This window comes from Strongylocentrotus purpuratus, unplaced genomic scaffold (assembly GCF_000002235.5).
Source record: "Strongylocentrotus purpuratus isolate Spur 01 unplaced genomic scaffold, Spur_5.0 spur5_scaffold_21, whole genome shotgun sequence".
Classification (NCBI taxonomy): domain Eukaryota; kingdom Metazoa; phylum Echinodermata; class Echinoidea; order Camarodonta; family Strongylocentrotidae; genus Strongylocentrotus; species Strongylocentrotus purpuratus.
This window is the reverse complement of record NW_022145607.1, coordinates 27731219-27751802: the sequence shown is the minus strand read 5'-3', so window position 1 is coordinate 27751802 and position 20584 is coordinate 27731219. Positions and strand designations below refer to the sequence as shown.

Here is a 20584-nt window from a genome sequence, read left to right as displayed (position 1 = left end):
GCAAGATAAAACGAATGAGAAACAAGAAGATTAAGAGGAAATGGGAAAGAAAAGGGAATAGGGGAAACATTAAGGCAGGGAGAGATAGAAAATGAGAAAGAAAGAAACGATGAGAGAACAATAAGAAAAAGAGAGAGAGAGAGAGAGAGACAGAGACAGATAAAGATGTTAGGTCATATTGAGAAGACGTGAAAGAAAGGGAGAAAATGAAACGAAATGAAGTGAAATAGTTTTAGAAAGAGAAAGAAAATATAAACGTTTACAGATCAGATCAAATAAACAACATAATGCACGAAACTACAATACTTATAGCAGGAAAAGAATTTTGGGATTTGTAATAATAATAATAATAGCTTGTTCTTATATAGGAATATTACGAGGAATATTATGGATTTATTATATGTCATTGATTCAGTAAATTCTTGCCGCTGTATGAAATTAAAAGAAAAACTTAATAATATTTACTTTACGTCCGATTCTGTCATAACAGTATTTTCCTTCAAAATGCGTTCATATCTCCGTATGATACACGATCGGGATAATTCTGTGAGATGTATAGAGCTTTCGTTTGTGTATGTTAGTGTTGGCTCAGTCAGTAGAGCGTTCGCCTCACAACCGGGAGGTCGTGGATTCGATACCAGGCCGCGTCATACCAAAAGACGTTAAAAGATAGGAGTTGCTGCTACCTTGTTTGGCGTTCAACAATAAAGGATAGAGCAACGTCGATCTGGCGCTGCTCAGTGGCTGCCGGGCTCACGATCAATTGGGCAAAAAGAATTTTCATTTCGGTTTAATCAAATTTGGAGTGGACTTAAAGATTATTATTATTATTATAATTATTATTACAAAATGCAATGAAATGATTAGGAAACAATCTAACAGAAAACATCTTACAAAATGCGATTATGTTACATGGTAATTCTGGGAAAATGAATATTACTTCCTATTTCAAATCACATTTTTGAAATCACACAATGTAATCTAAATATGACAGTTAATGATAGTGCGTAAAAACTTCTCTGCATTATTACCTGTACAATGTTATTAAAAATCGACCAGTATACTCGCTTCAACTATATTAAATTGTCTAAATCATTTGAAGTATCATACAATTTACGCCTACGTATGGCTTAACTTAAAAAGAGCATAATAGACATTGATAGAAAATCATGGGCCTACGTGCAAAGGTTTGCCAAGGGAGGCAATGGGGGTAGCATTTCCCCGGTGAATGACTTGAGTGACTACAAAAATTCTAGTGAAGGTCAAAACTTCCATTTTCCAAGCATTATAGATAAGGCTTGAATTCAATGATACTCTAATAAATGAAAAGGCAAAATCTTGATTTCATTAACCTAAATTGTAAAGACGGTTGATTTGCTACATGATGTAATGTAATGTAATACGATCAAATTCAATTCAAAACATTGACATCTCTTAGTTCAATATGTTCAAATGACTATTTTCATGTTATATAAGATCCTTTTGCAAAATGATACAAAATGTTGTGCATTGACAGTGTGAGGAAGACACAGAGGCTTTACAATGTGTCATCAAATATGTATAACTCATGACATGTATTTCCGTAAAAGCCATATACGATGTTTAGCTGCTGGCAGCAAGTATATACACCAAGATAATAATGTAGACGAAGTCGTGTTACTTTGAGTGCGTGTGCGCGCGTTGACCCCACGTATTCACCTTTCACCTAGAATTCACCTTTCCCCACAAATTCTCCTCCAGGTGCCTGCGTGATAATTGTGTACATACTAGGCCCGTTTACACGTAACCATCAGTGCGATTTGGATCGCGATACAAAGAAGGAACAAATGCGACGTTCACACATGTCAATTTAGTGCGAATTGGATCGGCATGCAAGGATTGATTTTTCTTTTGACACACAACCATTCACACACAGGGAGAATCACATTCTATTATTTAAAAAAAAAATACAATTTCAGTTTTAAAACACAATTATACACACGCTCGACAAACCGTTGACGATCACACGAACACAATGCAAAAACCACAAACGCGAGCGCGCACGATCACGACATTGTGCTTTTGCATGTGCACACCCTCACGCGCGCACGCCCACACACCTCCATATTGCGCCGCTGCACTGCTTTAGGCCGACTCTAGAGGCAAATTGCCATAGAACATTTTGTAGAAGCCGAAAAAGGATTTTCCACCAAATGACATTGTATAAATGAGGCCATTATATATTGTAAGGTTTTTGGTACCAAAGATTAAGACAATTGAGTATTTCGATAAAATAATAGAAAAGAGAAAGTGAAAGGATCTTTGTGAGACACCCCCTCCCCCCCCCCCCCTGGAGAGAGAGCTCTAGAGAGAGAATCATGCCAGAAAGTGACAACTTCGAAAGAGACGAGAAAGAGTATTACGTAGGGAGATTAAGGGCATTACAAGAATGAATATACAAACCAAATTGGAAAAAAATGCAAGGAATTTGAATGAGAAAGATAAGACTTGAAAATAAAGGAATAAACAAAAATAAACAAAAAGAAACGAAAGGATGTAGAAGTGCATATTTTCAAATTGAAAAAAATATATATATACACTATAATCATATTTAGCAGGATTGTCCATTTTTACACAATTCAAAACTACATTTTCTTTCCTTACCTTCGTAATTAGTCGTTCAGATACGTGTTTGGGTTTTTTAGCTTTGATATTAGATCTAAATTTCCAACCCACCTTTTTTCTTCTCGTGAAATAATGTCTTATTCTATACATGGACTTTTCGATAGAACTGTTGTTCGTTTTAAATAGCGGCATCTGTGGATGCAAGTTTCTCACTTGCATTGATGTGCGTATAGCTGTATAAACTGGCTAAAATGCACACTGTCTTGTACTTGAAAGTTGGCAGGGTTGATATCCTAATAAATAACCGCATTCCCCCCCCCCCCCCCCTATGATCGATTTATTCTGTTTTTCTTTCTGAATTGATTTAATATAAGGGCATACTTGCGGCAAAGTCGGTAATATTGACTAATAAATAATAATGTATTCCAAATGCTACCCTGATTTATAAGGTTATTAATCATTATGACTAGTGCTTTTGGCAATTCCAGTGCAGTTAATCCTGACATTTAGATTTTTTCGTGAGTACCCACTTTGATTTTTATGGTCTGTATGAAATGGAGTAACAAACGGCCTCCAAATGACCACATTAAACTGGCTAATACCTGTTTCATTTTGAATGCCTTAAGTCTTAAGATATATCATATATATAAATGAAAGCATACATTTCGCTATTTATGACCTTTAGTTATGAGATGGAGTGACAAATAATGTCTCCCAAATGACCACATTAACTGGCCAATACCGATGTTATTTGGATTGCGTTTGATATACAGAATAAATGAATAAACCCACATTATGTCTTTTGGTGATCTTTACTTATAAGATTAAGAAACAAACGACCTTCCACAACGACATCATTAGACTGGCTGAATCCGGTTTAGTTCAGCTTAGCTTTGTAAAATATGAGAGAAAGGCATTATGTGCTTTTACAGTTTACTTCTAAACTTTATTTCGCCGTAACGGGTATAATCACACCATTTTGCCATGTTTTATATTGAAGATACTATTGATTCCATTACTTTTAATTTCTTATAAATGAAAACGCGCATCCTTCCGCCAAAAAAATAACGCTTAAGTTACAACGTGTAAAGCGTATTATTAGACATTTTACTTTTTATTTTCATTTAAATTCAGCCACTTTCTTATGTAGTCAATTTATTGCTTTTAAGAATGAAGATGCATTTTTTTCTTCTGAATTGCAGACAAGCATGGTCCTACTTTGACTTAATTTGTTCAATAAGGAGCTAAAAGCTTCACATATGCTGGTAAATGGTTCCTAATGTGGTTGAGCTGTGACCGTCTGTTCTATTTATATATATATATATATATATATACATATATAAATATATATATATATATATATACTCAACTCGTCTAAACGATCCTACGCATTGCATTGATCAGCATAAAACTGAGGAATTCATCATTAAAAAAAAGCTCCAGTGATAATAAAATAAACATTCATTATAGCATGAATTGAGCCAAAACAAACACTCCTATACTCATAAGACACTTTTACAGTATTTCAGATTCAAATCTACATCTACTGAATAATTTAATATAATCCCAAATGCACACGAGGCGTCATTGTGCTGACGCAAGACTGACGCAGCGACTGACGCAGTTTTTGAATGCTTTGACGCACCATGTGAGAGTTGCGTCAAGCAAACAAGTGAATGCAAAACACACAGTGCAAACATTGCATTGACTTACATGACTTTGTATGGGCCGATTTCCTTCGAAGGCACAACTTAGTTTGCGCCCACAAATTCTTTTTTCGCCTTAATAATGTGTACCAGAGGGCCGTCTGGACTACTAGACTATGCTGAGTGCAACCCATAGGTTCTGTACTGATTCTTATTTACATAGTCTGTGCCCGTAGACTAGGCATGACTAGGGCAAGTAATGTCGCAATCAAATAACGCCTCGTGTAACACGGGCTTCACGTACATAAATCGTTCATCGAACTTACATTACCTACTGATCTAAACCCATTGTAGATAATTACAGTGAATACGTATTATAATGTTGTGTACAAACCAAACAATTCAGAACAATAACTGTGTAAAGAGCAATGCCTCTAACCTTTTTAAGGTCACCTTAAAGTACAAATCCCTATAGAGTGGCTTGTATATAATAATATGTATATGTTTCATCTCTTTAGCCAAGTCATATATGTATGTAAGTGCACTGATTCAACAAAGAACTTCTACTCGTTATGCTCGTATATCAGTTGAGAGCCTAAGAGTCTAGTAACTTTAATGTTAGAGGATTTGTCAATGCCTTTATAGCTCTGCGTAAATATGATTGTGTGTTGGTCTCTGGTTCCATTGTAATGTTTTTGTTTTGTTTTAATAGGAGTTATGAATAGAAGCACAAACGTTAGAGGAAAGTACCAACTGAATGTTTGAGCGAAATCTTATAAACCGTGAGTTGTGAAGTCGGAATAACTTGTGATATACTACAGGTAACAAATCTTAAGAATTTATCTCTTGGTTAACAAACGTAGTTCCTAAAACAAGAATGAAGATAGGCCTAATTGTAGTAATCTCGGGTAAAGTTCCCCTGTATGACATTCAAACTTTGATTTATCAATAGGATAGAATTCCATCGTTTTATCAATGAAAAACATCACTCTCAAACTGCAGCTATGTAGGACAAACGAGGAGGAAGCTCATGCAGACTACCGTAAAAACATTTAACTAGTGCAGTGTTTCTAGAGTTCATAGGTCAACACATCTGTCACGACACACCTCCTTTGTGGTGTCTTTTAACACTAAGCAAAACTCGCTGGTCGTCACTCTGGGAGCTAGTACTGTCTTCGGAGAGGCCTTTAACCTGCGCCAGCTTGTGTGCAGATGACCTGTTCTGACCTTTGACCTCGCTCGTGGTTACTACTGAGTTTAAATCGCCTTTGGCTCGCCCTCTATCGCCATCAGTGTCCACGCATGATTGTTCCGCGTGCGCTGCGTCAATATCTCCGACGCGCGTGGAATTCCCGCGTAATCTGTGCATCAGACTTCCGCTGCCCCCGCTTGAATTTTTACTACAGTTTCTCGAGAAGCCGTTCTCCACGTCGCTACTGACCTTTTGCTCAAGGTTCATACTGTTTCTTATGGGGGGCAACGCAGAACGGTTATTATTATTGCTACTGTGGTTTAAACTCCCCCCAATTTCCTGTTTGTTCACGTCATTTTCGAAGCCCTTGTTCTCCTGCGGGCCCGTACGCGTGGGACTAGCCGGCGGGGCCGAGCCCTCGCTTGTGACGTTGGCCATGGAGTTGGTTCGCGTGTTGCTGCGAGTCCGGCTCTGCGTGAAGATATTGAGTTCGTTCTCGTCCACGAAGTAGAGCGCGTAGATCTTGACGACGAAGAGGCAGATGATCGTGACGGTGGCGTTGATGATGAGGCCCAAGGCCGAGTAACTGGCCTTATACACGGCCTCGTTGGTCGTGAAGAACGGCGGGGCGAAAGAGGAGAAGACCACCAGACTGCTGAACACGCAGAAGGTGATGAAACGAGATTCGTTGTAGTTCTCCGGAAGTTTCCGCGTGACGAAAGCGAATATGCAACAGACGATGATGAGACAGATCTCCCAGGTCAATGTGCCTATGACCTCGATGTCGTCTTCCGCGCACGTAAGTTCGATCTTGTTAACGTTGACGTCGGGCATTGTGATCTCGACCGCGGGTGGGATGAGTATGAACCAAACAGATGACCATACAATCTGGACGAGAGAAAGAAAAAGGAGCATAATATAATTAGATTCATTAACATGTTCACAACGACTTTCGAAAAATCAACTGAAGGCAACTGTGATTACCTTGTACGTCATTTTTTTAAATGAGCGATTATTACAATGAAATATCACATAATCCATACGCGGTTTTTACATTATATTTGAATTCGGAATGCATTCGTATATTCGAAAGTCCTCCTAATCGTGTTCATCAAGGATTTTGATACAATGAGATGACAAACATGACGATCTGAAGCTGCATAACGGTTATCAAATAAATATTGAAAAACATTGGAGACACATTATTGTAAAAAAAAGATGTTTTATGACTTTTTGGTTGTTGTTCGAATGCACAACATTTGATGATTTACAAATGCTTCTTTATTTAGAAAAAACATTTTAAAAAATAAATAATTTGTGTTCAAAACGCATTCTTTACGTGCATTAAACCTTTTCATAATAATTATTTTTAAATTAGTGGTTTTTGCAAAAGCGTTGAATGTCACATACTAGGCTATATATTTCAAAAGTCGATCACATTTTCAAACTACTAAAAAAATATTAAAAACAGCATTACATTAAATAAAATAACAAATAAATAACGCTAAACCCAAGACATATTCTCTGCAAATCTAGAAACCACGAACAAAAATAGTGTAACACCTACGTAGATGACTTTTCTCAAGTTTGCTCTAAATCTGTAAAAGAAACCTTTTTCGTTTAGGGGCAGAAGTTCGACTCTAACAGACCTCTGGCATGCAATTAACGCCATGCTCTAATTCATGATGCACATTGCCCGAAACTGAATCTTAATTGACCAGAATCTCTTACGCAATATTCAGAGGCCGAATTCGAACCAACGCGCTCGGCCCTGATAAACATCGGTTAAGAATTCATTTCACTATCGGTGCATCATATCGGAACGAGCTGCCCACGCAATTGGATTGATACGGATAGAGAAGTCCAGAATTAGAGTGCACCCAAGACGACCAAGATACCCATCGGTCTCCTCAAGTTTCTCCGAAGACAAGGTAGACTCTGCGGGCATTGCCCCTCCAGGAAGAGTCACATTTTAAACGATTATGTTTAATATCAGCACTTCTCGTTTTTGATAAAGCCCTCCGGTGAAACAGTCTATTTGGTGGATAGTCCAGTAATTGGATGACATGCCCTCATCTTCTTCCGAAGATTACCCAAGAAACCTTATCTGCCTGAAGGAAGTTCTGATCTTGTTAATCTATTTCTATTTTTCAGAGAGTCTTTCCATACCATCCTAAAATGACATAGGATAGTAGACCCCGTTCAGCAGTCAAGCTTACGATGGATAATGTTACAATTGGATTTAAGGAGGTGTATATGAAATCAGTTGACGAATCTAGGCCGAATGTTCCTTAACCAAAGTATGGGGGAGGTCGGAGAAATATCTTGCCCTGAAGGAAAACCGGTGCAATGTTTTTATCATGAGCAAACGGCTCCTAAAAAATTCCACGGTGTGCAGGCATGTTCACACAATACATAAAATACATTTTTCTATAAAAAGAGCCCGATGCAATGTTTTTCATACAATTTGGTTCCTTCTAAAGACTCTATTAAAAGTATTATCGCAACCGTGAATGGTTGGCTGCTATATTATATAAAGCAAGAACAAAGTAATCTTTGCATAATCAGGTCGATTTTCGAAACTGTAAAAAGGATGTACATGGTCCGGTAAAAATCGTGATCTAAAGCGACTCGGACCCGATGCATTTTCATATTAAGTTTTCGTTATAAAACTCATACTATGGCACAGTTTCGTGACATATGTTATAGACATATTATTACATTGTTTTCCCATGTAACAGCAGTCCGTTTCTAATTTAACGTGACGCTCAGACATTCACAATGGATCCGCAAAAATAATAGCTCTTTCCATCGTGAAATGCTCGTATCAGGACATATAATATTACAGTCAGGCTCAGGTCTTTTTCAAATGCATGAAAGGGCAGCAGTGAAGATTTTTAAAAAGTATTCGTTGACAAACTTAAGCCATTAGGGATGACCGAGGCAACTTTCCGTGCGAAGTAACCATGGCAACTTCAAAACATCTCCGAACATGTCTTCGCAATCTAGTAGATGTCCTTTGTTTCTAAAATGGAAATTAAATTTATATCCTGTGGTAAAATCACTGATTGACCGCAATTATCTGAAGTCAGACGAATTCGTCCTGAAGCAACCCATTAAGATTGGATTTTAACGGAAGCTTTCGGGAAAGTCGATCAGAAGTGGTTGCTTTTTTAAAAGAGAAATGCCGTGTCCATTGAATCACGTCATCAGACGCATGCTCAACTATTCCATCTTCTTGCGTTAGCATCATCCTTTAGACATTAAGCTCAATCTGCATAATTCTGCCAATGATTACCCAGGGGGAAATATGAGCCTAGCTGTAAAGATGTCAGGGAGCAATAGTAATAGGCAATTTGCCAAATTCCCTGCTTGCAAGCTCGTGGTAGGTGTACATGATGACGGTAGACCCGACAGAAAGCGGATGTATAGCATCATTGTGTATGGACTATATTGACGAAGCTAACGTAAAGCACGTAGGAAATATACAGTAATTTAATTTAATTTCGCAAAATAAATGTCATACTTTACTTTTTTTAGCTAGGTTTCGTGCAGTTTTTAAAAAAAAGTATTGTATTTCATGTCTTACGGAATGTACTTCGAGCAGGCCTATATGTATAGGTGGGCTTTTGGATATGCACATAATGCAAGGACGCTATCAGTGGTGTTTTCTTACCAAAGATTGATTTTAAATCTCTAACCAGGATATATCGTATGCTAAGAGCCGTTTGCATATTTTTGTTAAGCATCCGAAGCTTTCAGCAGACGTTATATTCTATGCTATTTTTGAATTTAGTATTGAAGTCAGATCTTTCTTTCAATGAATCTTTTTTTCAAAACGGAAAAAAAGTAAAGAGAACAACTTCACTTACAGGTGCGATGCATATGATGAGTGTGAGTGTGACCTGCGATGTTGGACTGATGTAACGGGGTCGTCTCGCCGACTTCAGCCCGGCTCGGAATATTCTATAAAGGCGTATAGTCTTTGTTGCTATGGAAACATAGATGAGGGAAAGGGCCACGGGGGATCCCATTCTCCTGATGGCGCAGACTCCGGGAGTAGGACTGACGCCATACAGGAGAGCCGTTAGGAAAGCGAGGAAGAGACCAGCGAAGATGATGTAGCTGAGTTCCCTGCTCGATGCTTTTATCAAGGGTTTTTCCCGGTTCAGGACGTAGATGGTGAAGGTGATGATGGTGCTGATGAGTCCCATAGTTGACAGGATGACGATGGCGGTTGTCCATGCCCTGTTGATGACCGGTTCGAGCTCGATGCACACCGTCCTGTCCTCATTAGGCCAATCGAAGATGTCTTGTTCTTTGATAACGCAAGGACTGCACACAGTGCCATTGTGGTTCACGATCTGACTCGGTAAGCAGTCGGTGCAGGACCAGCAGCAAGGGTTCTCTGGAAGAACAGTTCTTTTCTGTCCAGTTTCGCAAGGTTTGCTACAGACCGACTGCGGAATGCCGGTGTCTCCATCCCAGAGGCTATGATTCCCTTCGATGTACCAGGGAATTTCTTTATAGATTACCAACCGTTCATCACTGTCGGTATCGACCCACGTCCCGACATCCAAGAAGTCGTATACCCCATCGATCAACTGCAGATTCTTGATACCATAGCGCCCTCCCATGTCACCATTGTCCAGAAACTCGACGTGACCGTTGACTGGGCTCTCAAATGACGTCTGCAGGAGGTAGTCCCTGATTTCTGTTCCATCCAGATTGGTCATGTTTTCGCACAACCCTAGGCTCGGGTCCGAGCACTTGTCCTGCTGCATGGCGTGGAGACCGTAGGCGAAGGTCATGACGCTGTCCATGACAATGGTCTCATGGGAACTCAAATCGATATCGCTGACGCCTTCAAAAGTCCAGGAGAGACACCCGCTGGAGCTGTTACTGACGCAGCTTCCGTATTTTTCCAGGAAGGATGTCAGCCAAGGATTGTCACTGTTGCTCGGGTTCAGTTTCTTGAGGTAGTTGTTGTACTCCTGGTTTTGACCCGACAGAGGGACCACGGTGAAGGCACCTGAAAAGAACGACACAGAAGAGTATCGTTACAATATGGTTTCGTTTATTTTCTTTCATGTTTCACTCCCTAAAAAAAAGTTTCAGATTTTTTTGGGGGGAAGGGACACATAGAAACTGAAGTCAACAACAACCAATACACTTGATATAGCCACAAGTGAAATATTAACATATACAGAATATAACAAACAGAGCCTAAATAAACAAATTAAAAAAACAATTATTACGTCACAGGAAGGCATTTAAAAGGCAAAGTGTCATCAAAGGAAAGTGATCAACAGTTAGAGCCCAAGACTTCTAACACTGTTTATACTGATGCCCTTGACTCTCCCTTAATCAAATAAATTATTCCAGTCGGCTGACTTTGTTTGAAATTATCGAACAAATATGAATGTTTTTCTTTTACTGTTGCTTTCTGGGCGTAAAATGTGATAAAAACGATTGACGTATGGATGTAGATAATTGGATGATGTAAGCCCTGCACAGCCATGCAGATAATCTTTCCTTCTTTCTTTATTACGCTATATACGCAAGGGCATAGCATAGGTCTGGCCACGGAGGGGGTTGTCATTCAAGGTTGGTACAAATTCAAATTAGCAAGATCAACGATAATACTGAAGGTGTTGGAGGGGTCCTTTAAACTTCTTTGAACATCTCTTTTCCCTCTTTCTTTCTTTCTCTTTTTGGTAAACTTCAACAGTTATTGTCGGTCGTGACCTTTCTCTAGTCGCACTCATTTATTTTAGTTTGATCTTCCGCCATGATCGTCAATTCTGAAGAGTTGAAGAATTTAATTGACACGATAAACATGTCACTAGATCAGTTTTACTATTAATGAAGAATGTGATGTGCTTAATTCACTTGAATTCCGTTGCCTTCGTGTCTAAATACGACTGCAACTGAATATGAAGATGACTTATTCACTGTTTAGTCTTTGAAATTATTTTTAAAAGAGGTTAACGACAAGAAAAAAACAGGCTGCCATAAAAGTCACATTTACACGAATCCTAATTCTCACACGTTTTACGTTTTAACAGAAATTCCAAAAAGGAAACTTTCTAATATATTAAATCCCCACTGATCTCTCCCTCGCCTTTGACGTTATCTAAAAAGTAATAGACACAGGAAGAACAGACAATTCATGAATGAACGTGAGTGCACGCGCGTAAAATCGTTATAATACGTCGGAAATATAAACACGAGAGCAGACGACAGAATGCTATCGGTACACGACAGAATGATATCGGCAGAAGACAGCAGACTATCGGATCTCGTCCGAAGGCGGAGAGATTTGATTAGATCTACCCGTGCAACACTTAATCATATTTACCCAGAGGGTAATTGGTAAATATTTCGTTGTGGAAGAGAGTGAAAAGGGTGATTTCGCCGAATTACGAAGTGCTAGAAACACCATGATGATGTAGATTAAGTACGAATGTTTTGAAAGAAGAATGGACTTCACCGAGGCAAATTAAATTAACTGGGAAAGACATTTGCAATCTGAGCGTTATTCAGTTCATGGTATTTTTGGTAAAGGGTAAGTCCACTGGTTGAGGCGGAGGGGGGTTATGGGCACAACTGACACCCGGCCCATGCCCACTCCCCCAAGTGAATCCCATGTGGCATATCTTTTACACAAATACAAAAAGTGCCCCCCCCCCCCCTTGCTTCTCTACAGATTTTTTGAAATATTGTGTCCCCGTCTTTTACAAAATGCTGGCTCCACCGATGGCATGCATGACGGACAGTCATTCTCTCCAAGACTCCACTTAGGGGGGTGGTGAGAGTTCCCTTGCCTTCCGGCTACCCACAATACAGCGGCCTCACCTCCCTGAAACGAGGGACGCTCTATTCATACCAAATTGAAAACCACACACAATTTGATTCGAAAGTAGGGATTAAACCCCGTCTTATGGTACACCTGCACGATTAAATCTTTCCCAAAGATTACCTGTTGGCTAAACAAGCCTGAGTTACGGGGTCAAATAATTTTGATCAATAAACTTTAGACCGTTATTATGATTGCATTGATTGATTTTATTTTTTATACTACTACAGTTCATATAACATGCAAACAATTGCTTCTTTTATTTTAACTTATTCATTTTACGTAATCGTTATTTTAAGATTATCAGATATTTCATGTAAGACACCATACCATACAAAACTCGGATGGAAATACAGACTTTGTTAAAGAGAAGTCATTTTGTTTCATCGCCCATCTTATATTGTTTATCAAGCCAAAAACAATTTATTATTCCTGTAAAAAATGAATGTTGAAAAGTTTGAAGCGATTTTGTTTTTTTGTTTTTTCGTGAGTGAAAACAGATTGTTGACACTTCAGAGTTTCGTTTCCTCTACCGGATGCGCGTTATAGAACGCACATTAGGGTAGATGCCCAAATTACTCATAAAATTCCTTTTAGACAGATTTGTCGTTAGAGGTGACAAACATATGAGTATAAGATAGAGATTAGAGAGCTTTGATCGATGTGACGACTTTGTTTATCGGGAATCAATTCGGACTATTAAATTCTCATCTTTTCAACCTTAATTCATATAAAGAAATCGATCGATAAACATGATCTATTATTCTTAGAAACCCCCCTAGGGTAGCCACCTGTTTTACATTACAGCAACATAACTCACTCTGCATATGGATGCTTTAAACGAATATTTCCCACCAGTTTTATAGACTGGTACCCTTTTTCCGGTTCAGGCTATCAATCAAAATAACAATCACTCTTCCAAATTATAAAAGGATAAAGTTTTCTTCATTTTTCAACACTCTTTTACTTGATAATTATTCTATAATGTGACAGAAATTTTGTAAAATTGTGAATATTTCATATATCATATTTAAAGAAAATGATGACAATTTATCCTGTTAGGAAGTGATGTCATGATATATTATTCTGTTTAAAGAATTTGTTTAAGAAAGAAGCGGAACAAGTGAGCAGGAAATGTGTCTTATAGAGTCATTTATTTCTAGAACGGTCCCTCCTGCTCACACAAGAACAGTTCATTCTTTTCTGTTCGTAATAATTTTTGTTTTTCTCTTTCTGTTTCAAACAATCTTTCAATCTCTGTTTGCCACTCACACCTCTTTTTCTAGATCTCTATCTTTCCGTTTCTCTCTTTCATTTCATCATTTTGTCTACCAGTATCTCTCCTTTCCATCTTGTCTGCCTCTCTCTATCTGTTGATCTCCCTCTATCTTCCCTGACGTAATCTGATGTACACTACGCAAACTCCTAAATGGTGCGTGTCACTTTATAAAAGTTCAAAGGACTTTCTAATAAACGAATCAATTCCCGCCTCTTGACTACTTACCCAAATCAAAGAAGCAGTCAAAAACCCTACAAATCTGAAATCATTTAATATGTGTTTCTGTCATGTCTGTTCTGTAACCAACTCAGTGGGTATTTTTGACTGCAACGAATGTTGTAAAGATATGGGCTTTCAATGAATCATGCCTGTGAATAGTCTTAGTAATTTAATCTATGTTTGTCAAAGCAGGCGTTAATAATATTGTGCTTCGTACTATGTTACTCCACAAGATGAGTTTTAAAAGCATGTTGAATTTAACATGAATTGAGTTAAATTTCCATGGATTTACATTCACCATGTTGGGTTTGTTAAACAATCGCGTAGCTGCACTTTCGATTTTCTGTCTCGTTAGGTCCAAAAGGGCATTAATTCTATTTGTTATGGTTAAACAAACGAGTTAATGGACTCTCCAGTCAAGTTTGATGTAATGCAAAATAAAACACGAAGCGCGCTTTCGCTCGATCATTTTTCAACCCAAATTCGCGGCAGGGACGTCTGCAGAATGTCTTTCGAAATCAGCCGTGTCGCAATTTCATTGCCTACTCGACGTTGTGGACAATATCGACAACTCTTTGATTTGATTCGATTACGGCATCAGTATTCACTGAAGATCGTGGCTGTTAACTCGTCGATATCTCTCTCGTAACATGCAAGCCTTTTGTGAATTTAAAAGGGGAGAAATCCACATGAAGTGCACATAATTGGTGGAATGGAAAGAAAATCGTTATTCTTGTTATGTTGCTAGACTGAAAAGTGAAACGAAACGGAAAGACGAATAGGAGTGCCCGAACCTACTGCAGCAGCAGTAGCAGCAGCATCAGCAGACGAAGGACATTTCCATGTTCAAAATATTATCGATTCCCTTTCCTTTTTGTTGCGATATCCCTCGAGTGTCGCTAGACCGTCTTTCCCCACCATTTAATTGTACCTTGGCATTTCATTTCAAATGCGAACATTGTATAGGTAATTTTTTACACATCTCCTTTTTTATTGGAAACGACAAATTACATAGCTCCTTAGCAGCTAGTTCTAGAGGTATGATATAACGTCTTAAATTAAAATGCATTAAAAGAAGGTAGATATTAAAGACGAGGGGAAATTTAAGAGAGAGAAACTTGATAGGTGAAAGAGAGGGAGTGAGAGAGAAGAGAGTAATATTAGGGAATTATAAAAGTAATCAGAGATATATATAAATTTATATTTACATATCGAGAGAATTACAAAATTATTAAACACAGATGCGAGATGTAGAAGTGTTGTGGTCGAGTGGATACGTCACCGGACTGTCGATCACAAGGTCGGTGGTTCGAGACCCGCCGCGACAATATTGTCCTTTGGCAAGACATTGATCTACACTTGCCACTCTCCACCCAGGTGTTAAATGGGTATCCGGTAGGATGCGAAAGCCAATGTAGTATGCTAAGCAATTTGAGCCTAGTAGCTCTTGCTTGAATGCTCCCCAGGGAGTGAAGATAGTGCATACATTGTGTGCGGGCAAGCCAGAATCCGATGCCGGGGTAATAATATAAAGCGCTTAGAAACTTGGACATTGCCGATGTATTAAGCGCCATATAATTATGCAGAAATATTATGAAATAGTAAAGAGAGCAGGATCGATGTGTGTGGGTGTAAGTGGGTGTGTGTGAGAATGAGAAGTAAATTAAGGGAGATCGAGAGACAGAGACAGACACAGAGAGAGAGACTAAGAGAGAGAGAGAGAGAGATTGAGAGAGGAGCAGGGCCGACAAAAACAGGATAATCATATTTCGTAGGAGTTGATAAATTACACAAACAGTAGCTCGCACATCTCAGTCTCATTAGGAAATAAACAAATAACTGAGTAACTAAATTATGTCCCATATAAAATTGATAAGCATCTGAATGAATAAATAAGTAGATGAATAAAGTAACAAACGCACGAATGAACAAATCAAAAATAGATAAAATAAATGAATAAATTATCAACAAATAAAACAAGATATAAGTAATTGCATTTTCATGTTTTGTAAAGATGGGAAGATTACGCTTATCATTATAATATAAGTCATAAAATTAGTCATTTTTATACATACAGTGTACAAATTAATGCTAAAATGGACGTAAAACACTAAAAACATCAGAAGCCCTTTGCACAAAACTCTTTTGATGGAAAGACCCCAGATATTTCAATAACTAGTTATAATGTACAACATCTTCTTTTATTTTTTCCAACACTGAATTTTTTTTTAAAAACGTACATTAATTGTATGATTCATTATCATAGATCGAAAATGGTGATTAACTGAAAGCAAAATGTCCTGCCATATTTGAATGCCATCTCAAGTACCAAAAAAAAATTGACTGTTTTAATATCTTATGAAGAAGAGGAGAGCGTGCCTGATTGTTTTGGTTGAAATAAAAGGTTCATTATAACGGGGCATTGATCTAGTGGGGAGGGGTATACATTTAGAAGTCGTCTCCTTTTGAATCAACAGTTGATCATGATGTAGCGTTTAATTACATGCATACGATTCTTGCGTTACCACCCCCCCCCCCCCCCGCTCCGCATGTAGAAAACTAAAACTACTGAGGCGAAACTCGGTCCAATGAAATTCATATATGATGTTAAGAGATTAAAAATGGGAGGTTTACGCTTTTATTAAACATGCTGGATCCAACGCGAGAAAGGTTGAATCCAGCACGTCAAAATATTTATCTGTACCTCCCGAATTTGTCGCCCCCATGCTCTTTAAAATGGTCATTTAACATTTGAGCTTTTAGGCCCGAATTCACAAAAACAAGGTTTGTCGACAAACCTTGGTTTCCATACGTCATATGACGCGTTTTTTAGCATTTGTTACAAACCTGGTTTGTAAAAACGCATCGAAACGCGTCATATGACGCACGAAAACCAAGGTTTGTCGACAAACCTCCTTTGTGAATTCGGGCCTTAGTGTTATAAGCTTATCGATTTACTTCACTTATCTAAATTCTTATTTCGCTTTTTTATGTGCAGAATTTTTTTAAATTACGGACCATTCTGATTTATAAGCTCCTATTGACTTAACGGTCAAGTTCACAGACTCTCGATCTCTCCCTTGACATCACAAATCAAGTATTTAAAGGCCACAGGGCACACTATACACGTAGCTTACTGTGAAAACCCAGCCGTGATCGTCTGGCATGAAAATGTCTCGTTTAATTGGCGCGAAAATTCCAGAAAGGATCATCACGTCACAATTAACCCAGAACCAACACATCTTCAAGGTGCGTCCACATTGTCTTCGTTTAAAGAAACATGGCAGTAATTATACTTTTAGGCAGTGGGACCTGATTCGGTTACTTGAAGGCTCTGCTTTTGGGTATCTTCCTTTTATCATTAAGATCGTTTATTACTGTATATAAATATATTTGCACACTTGTGATTGTCACTGATTTAGAAATAAAACCGAATTTTAATTGAATTTTATCGACAATCTGTTAAATAAGCGCCTATTACATGATAATGGAATGCCAATTGTGTATCATGCCAGTTGAGATTAGTGTAATTATTAATATGACCAGATGCAGACAATTGTAGTCACACGAATTGCATTTCCGCATTGACTTGGTTAATGATAACTAATTGATGGGTATATTAAATGAAGTTTAATGCATGAACTGCTGGTGTTTGTAAAAAAAAAAGAAAGAAGTAAGCTTAAAATTTAACTGAGAATTTCCCTTATTGGACTTTGCCCGTTTTTGTCACTTGTACAAGATTCCATTGACAAGAAGATCAGCCGCTTGCAGGAAACAATTGAAATACAAGAAGCTGATATAATGGATCTGCAGACCAGAAATACCGCCAAGGATAAGGAAATAGATGACCTGAAAAAGAAGGTTAACGAGCATACTGATCGTCTAAAAGCAGTCAGTGTGAACATCAATGCACAAGAACAATATTCCCGCCGTAATTGCTTACGATTTTTTGGCTGCCCAGAGAGAAAGGGTGAAAGCACAGACAGCATTGTTATGAAAATGGTCAATGACATCCTCAAAGTCAACTTAACAGTCGATGACATCGAAAGAAGCCACAGAGTTGGTATGCCAGGTGAACCCCTTCCAGAGCCTGCTCCCGGCGCCATCGAAGACCCAACAGCACCTACCAAAACCTACCGCGGTATCATCGTGAAATTCAAGTCATACAGGAAGCGCCAGGAGATTATACTCAACCGACGAAAACTGAAAGGTCGCAAGCGAGCAATAGTAGAAGACTTGACTGCCAAAAATCAAAAGCTCCTAGCGATGGCAAAAGGACATCCCCATGTTGAAGCTGCTTGGAGCAATGACGGGAGAATAATTGCTCTACTGAGTGGTAAGGACCATAAGAAAAAACTCATCAGAAACGAGGATGACCTGAAATCTCTGCCAAATGAATAGTGAAATGTTAAATCTGAACTAAACAATCTTCTGGAGGGAAAAACTTCCCTTTTTATCGTTCGATAACAAACTTTGACAAAGTGAACGCTTATTTTTTTTGGTACTATTTGTATATAATTCTGTTTTACATATATTTATATATATATATTCATTGCTTGGAATTTTCAATCAATGTTGTATTTGTTTATGCTTAACTGTTTTGTTAAGTTGTTTTTGTATTTCCGTATAATAAATTTGACTTTTATGACTATAATGAAAGAATATAAATATATCAATTCTTCCCACATTCGTTCTTTTGCATGTTGCATGTATTTTTACATGTATTTCCATCTATGCTTCAGGTGCGGAATAGTTTGTAATACTTATTTTTGTAGAGTTGCGCTCTCTTCTTCTTTCTTTATTGCTACGATCAAAATGTGTAATCTTATAAGTAAGAATGAACTTTCGTATGAACAACCCACTTAACGATCTTGATCCTGATCTGCATGTCAATAACCCAGATTTTGCTTGTAACAGCTACACCCCTTTTGAATTTAATGAACATTTCCAGTCTTGTGCCGAATTCAGCATGATTCACTTAAATGCCAGAAGCCTTCATACAAATTTTGAGAACATTTCTAATTTTCTATCTATCATAAAGAACAGTTTTTCAGTTATAGCTATATCAGAAACATGGATATGTGGTTTACCAGTAATTCCATTTCATTTAGATGGATACAAGTTTGTCAACGTTGATAGAAAATCTGGTAGAGGCGGAGGTGTTGGTATTTTCATTAAAAATGACATTAATTTTCAAAGAAGAGAATCAATTACACACTCCGTAGAAAGTGATTCCACTTGTGAATATTTATGTGTAGATTTGTTTAGACAAGATAGAGATAGGCTGACGGTTGGTGTTTTTTATCGAAAGCCTAGCACAGATATTAAATCATTCATACATTTTTATTCTGAAACGCTTGAAAAACTTAGCACTGAAAAAAGAGAAATTATTATGACAGGCGATTTTAATATAGATTTACTGAAATCAACTGATGAAAATACAAACGATTTCCTAAACATTAATTTTTCATTTGGTCTTACTCCTGTCATCAAATATCCAACTCGTATTACTATGAATACTGCATCTCTCATTGATAACATTTTTATTAATACATTCGAAAGAAATCTGGAAAGTGGCAGTTTTTCTGTTGAGTTAACAGACCATTTACCTATTTTTCTTGTGTTGGATAAAACTAATTTGCTGACAAAGAGTCAGCATACTACAATTAATTTCAGACGTGCAGTAACAGATGATGGTGTAAAGAAATTACAAAGAGAACTGTACGAAGTGGATTGGTCTTCATTGTATTCGTGCAATAATGTTAATACTGCTTATGACTTGTTTTTAAGTAAGCTTTTAGTTTTATATGACAGAAATCTACCTCTATGTACTAGTAACAATAAGAAATCATGTATACTTAAACCTTGGATAACACCAGGACTTTTACGATATATCAAGAAAAAAAATAAGTTGTATAAGAAATTTCTTAATGATCGCTCACCCTCAAATCAAGCAAAGTATAAAACATATAGGAATAAAGTTAATAATATATTACATAAAGTGAAAAGGAAATATTTTTGTGATAAATTGAATCGAACCAAGCATGATATCAAGGGTACTTGGTCCGTCATAAACAAACTACTTTGTAAATCCAAACGTAATCCACCTCAGTATATTTTATGCAACGACAAAAGAATAGATGACTCACAGTGTATAGCTAATGAATTCAATTCATATTTTATTAATTGCTGCACAAATATTTTAACTTCTTCTCAAGTTGTTGCACGAAATGATACATTTGAAGGATATTTAAGTGATCCACTTTCGAAATCGTTATTTTTAAAGCCTATTACTGAATCTGAAATTCTTGAAATTACTAAATCGCTGAAGAAAAGTAACTCCTGTGGTTTTGACGGCATCAACAGTAATATTGTAAAAAAGATTATATACTCGATTGTAAAGCCTTTATGTTATATATTAAATTTATCTATAAGTACAGGTAATGTACCAGACAAACTTAAATTTGCTAAAATTGTACCAGTTTATAAGAAAAATGACTCTCATCTCTGCAAAAACTATAGACCTATTTCAATATTGCCATGCTTCTCAAAGATACTGGAAAAATGTATGTATAAACGTTTGTATTCATTCTTAATAGCTAACAGCATCTTAACAGACAGTCAATATGGATTTAGAAGTAACCACTCGACTTGTCATGCTCTTATAGATTTACAGGATAAAATTGTATCTTCAGTAAAAAATAACGATTTTGGAATAGGAATATTTATAGATCTCTCAAAGGCGTTTGATATAGTTAATCACGATATTCTATTATGTAAACTAC

The 20584-nt window shown here is 37.4% G+C and overlaps 1 protein-coding gene across 1 annotated transcript; it reads right to left on the bottom strand.

Moving 5' to 3' along the window:
• Positions 1 to 2926: 2926 nt before the first annotated feature.
• LOC115918908 (metabotropic glutamate receptor 3-like) lies at positions 2927 to 10492 on the bottom strand. The gene is made up of 2 exons (XM_030994098.1): positions 9315 to 10492; positions 2927 to 6330 (listed from the first exon to the last, which is right to left on the bottom strand). Exons 1-2 carry the CDS (start codon positions 10263 to 10265, stop codon positions 5347 to 5349), a joined length of 1935 nt encoding a protein of 644 aa, XP_030849958.1. The 5' UTR covers positions 10266 to 10492; the 3' UTR covers positions 2927 to 5346.
• Positions 10493 to 20584: the final 10092 nt, after the last annotated feature.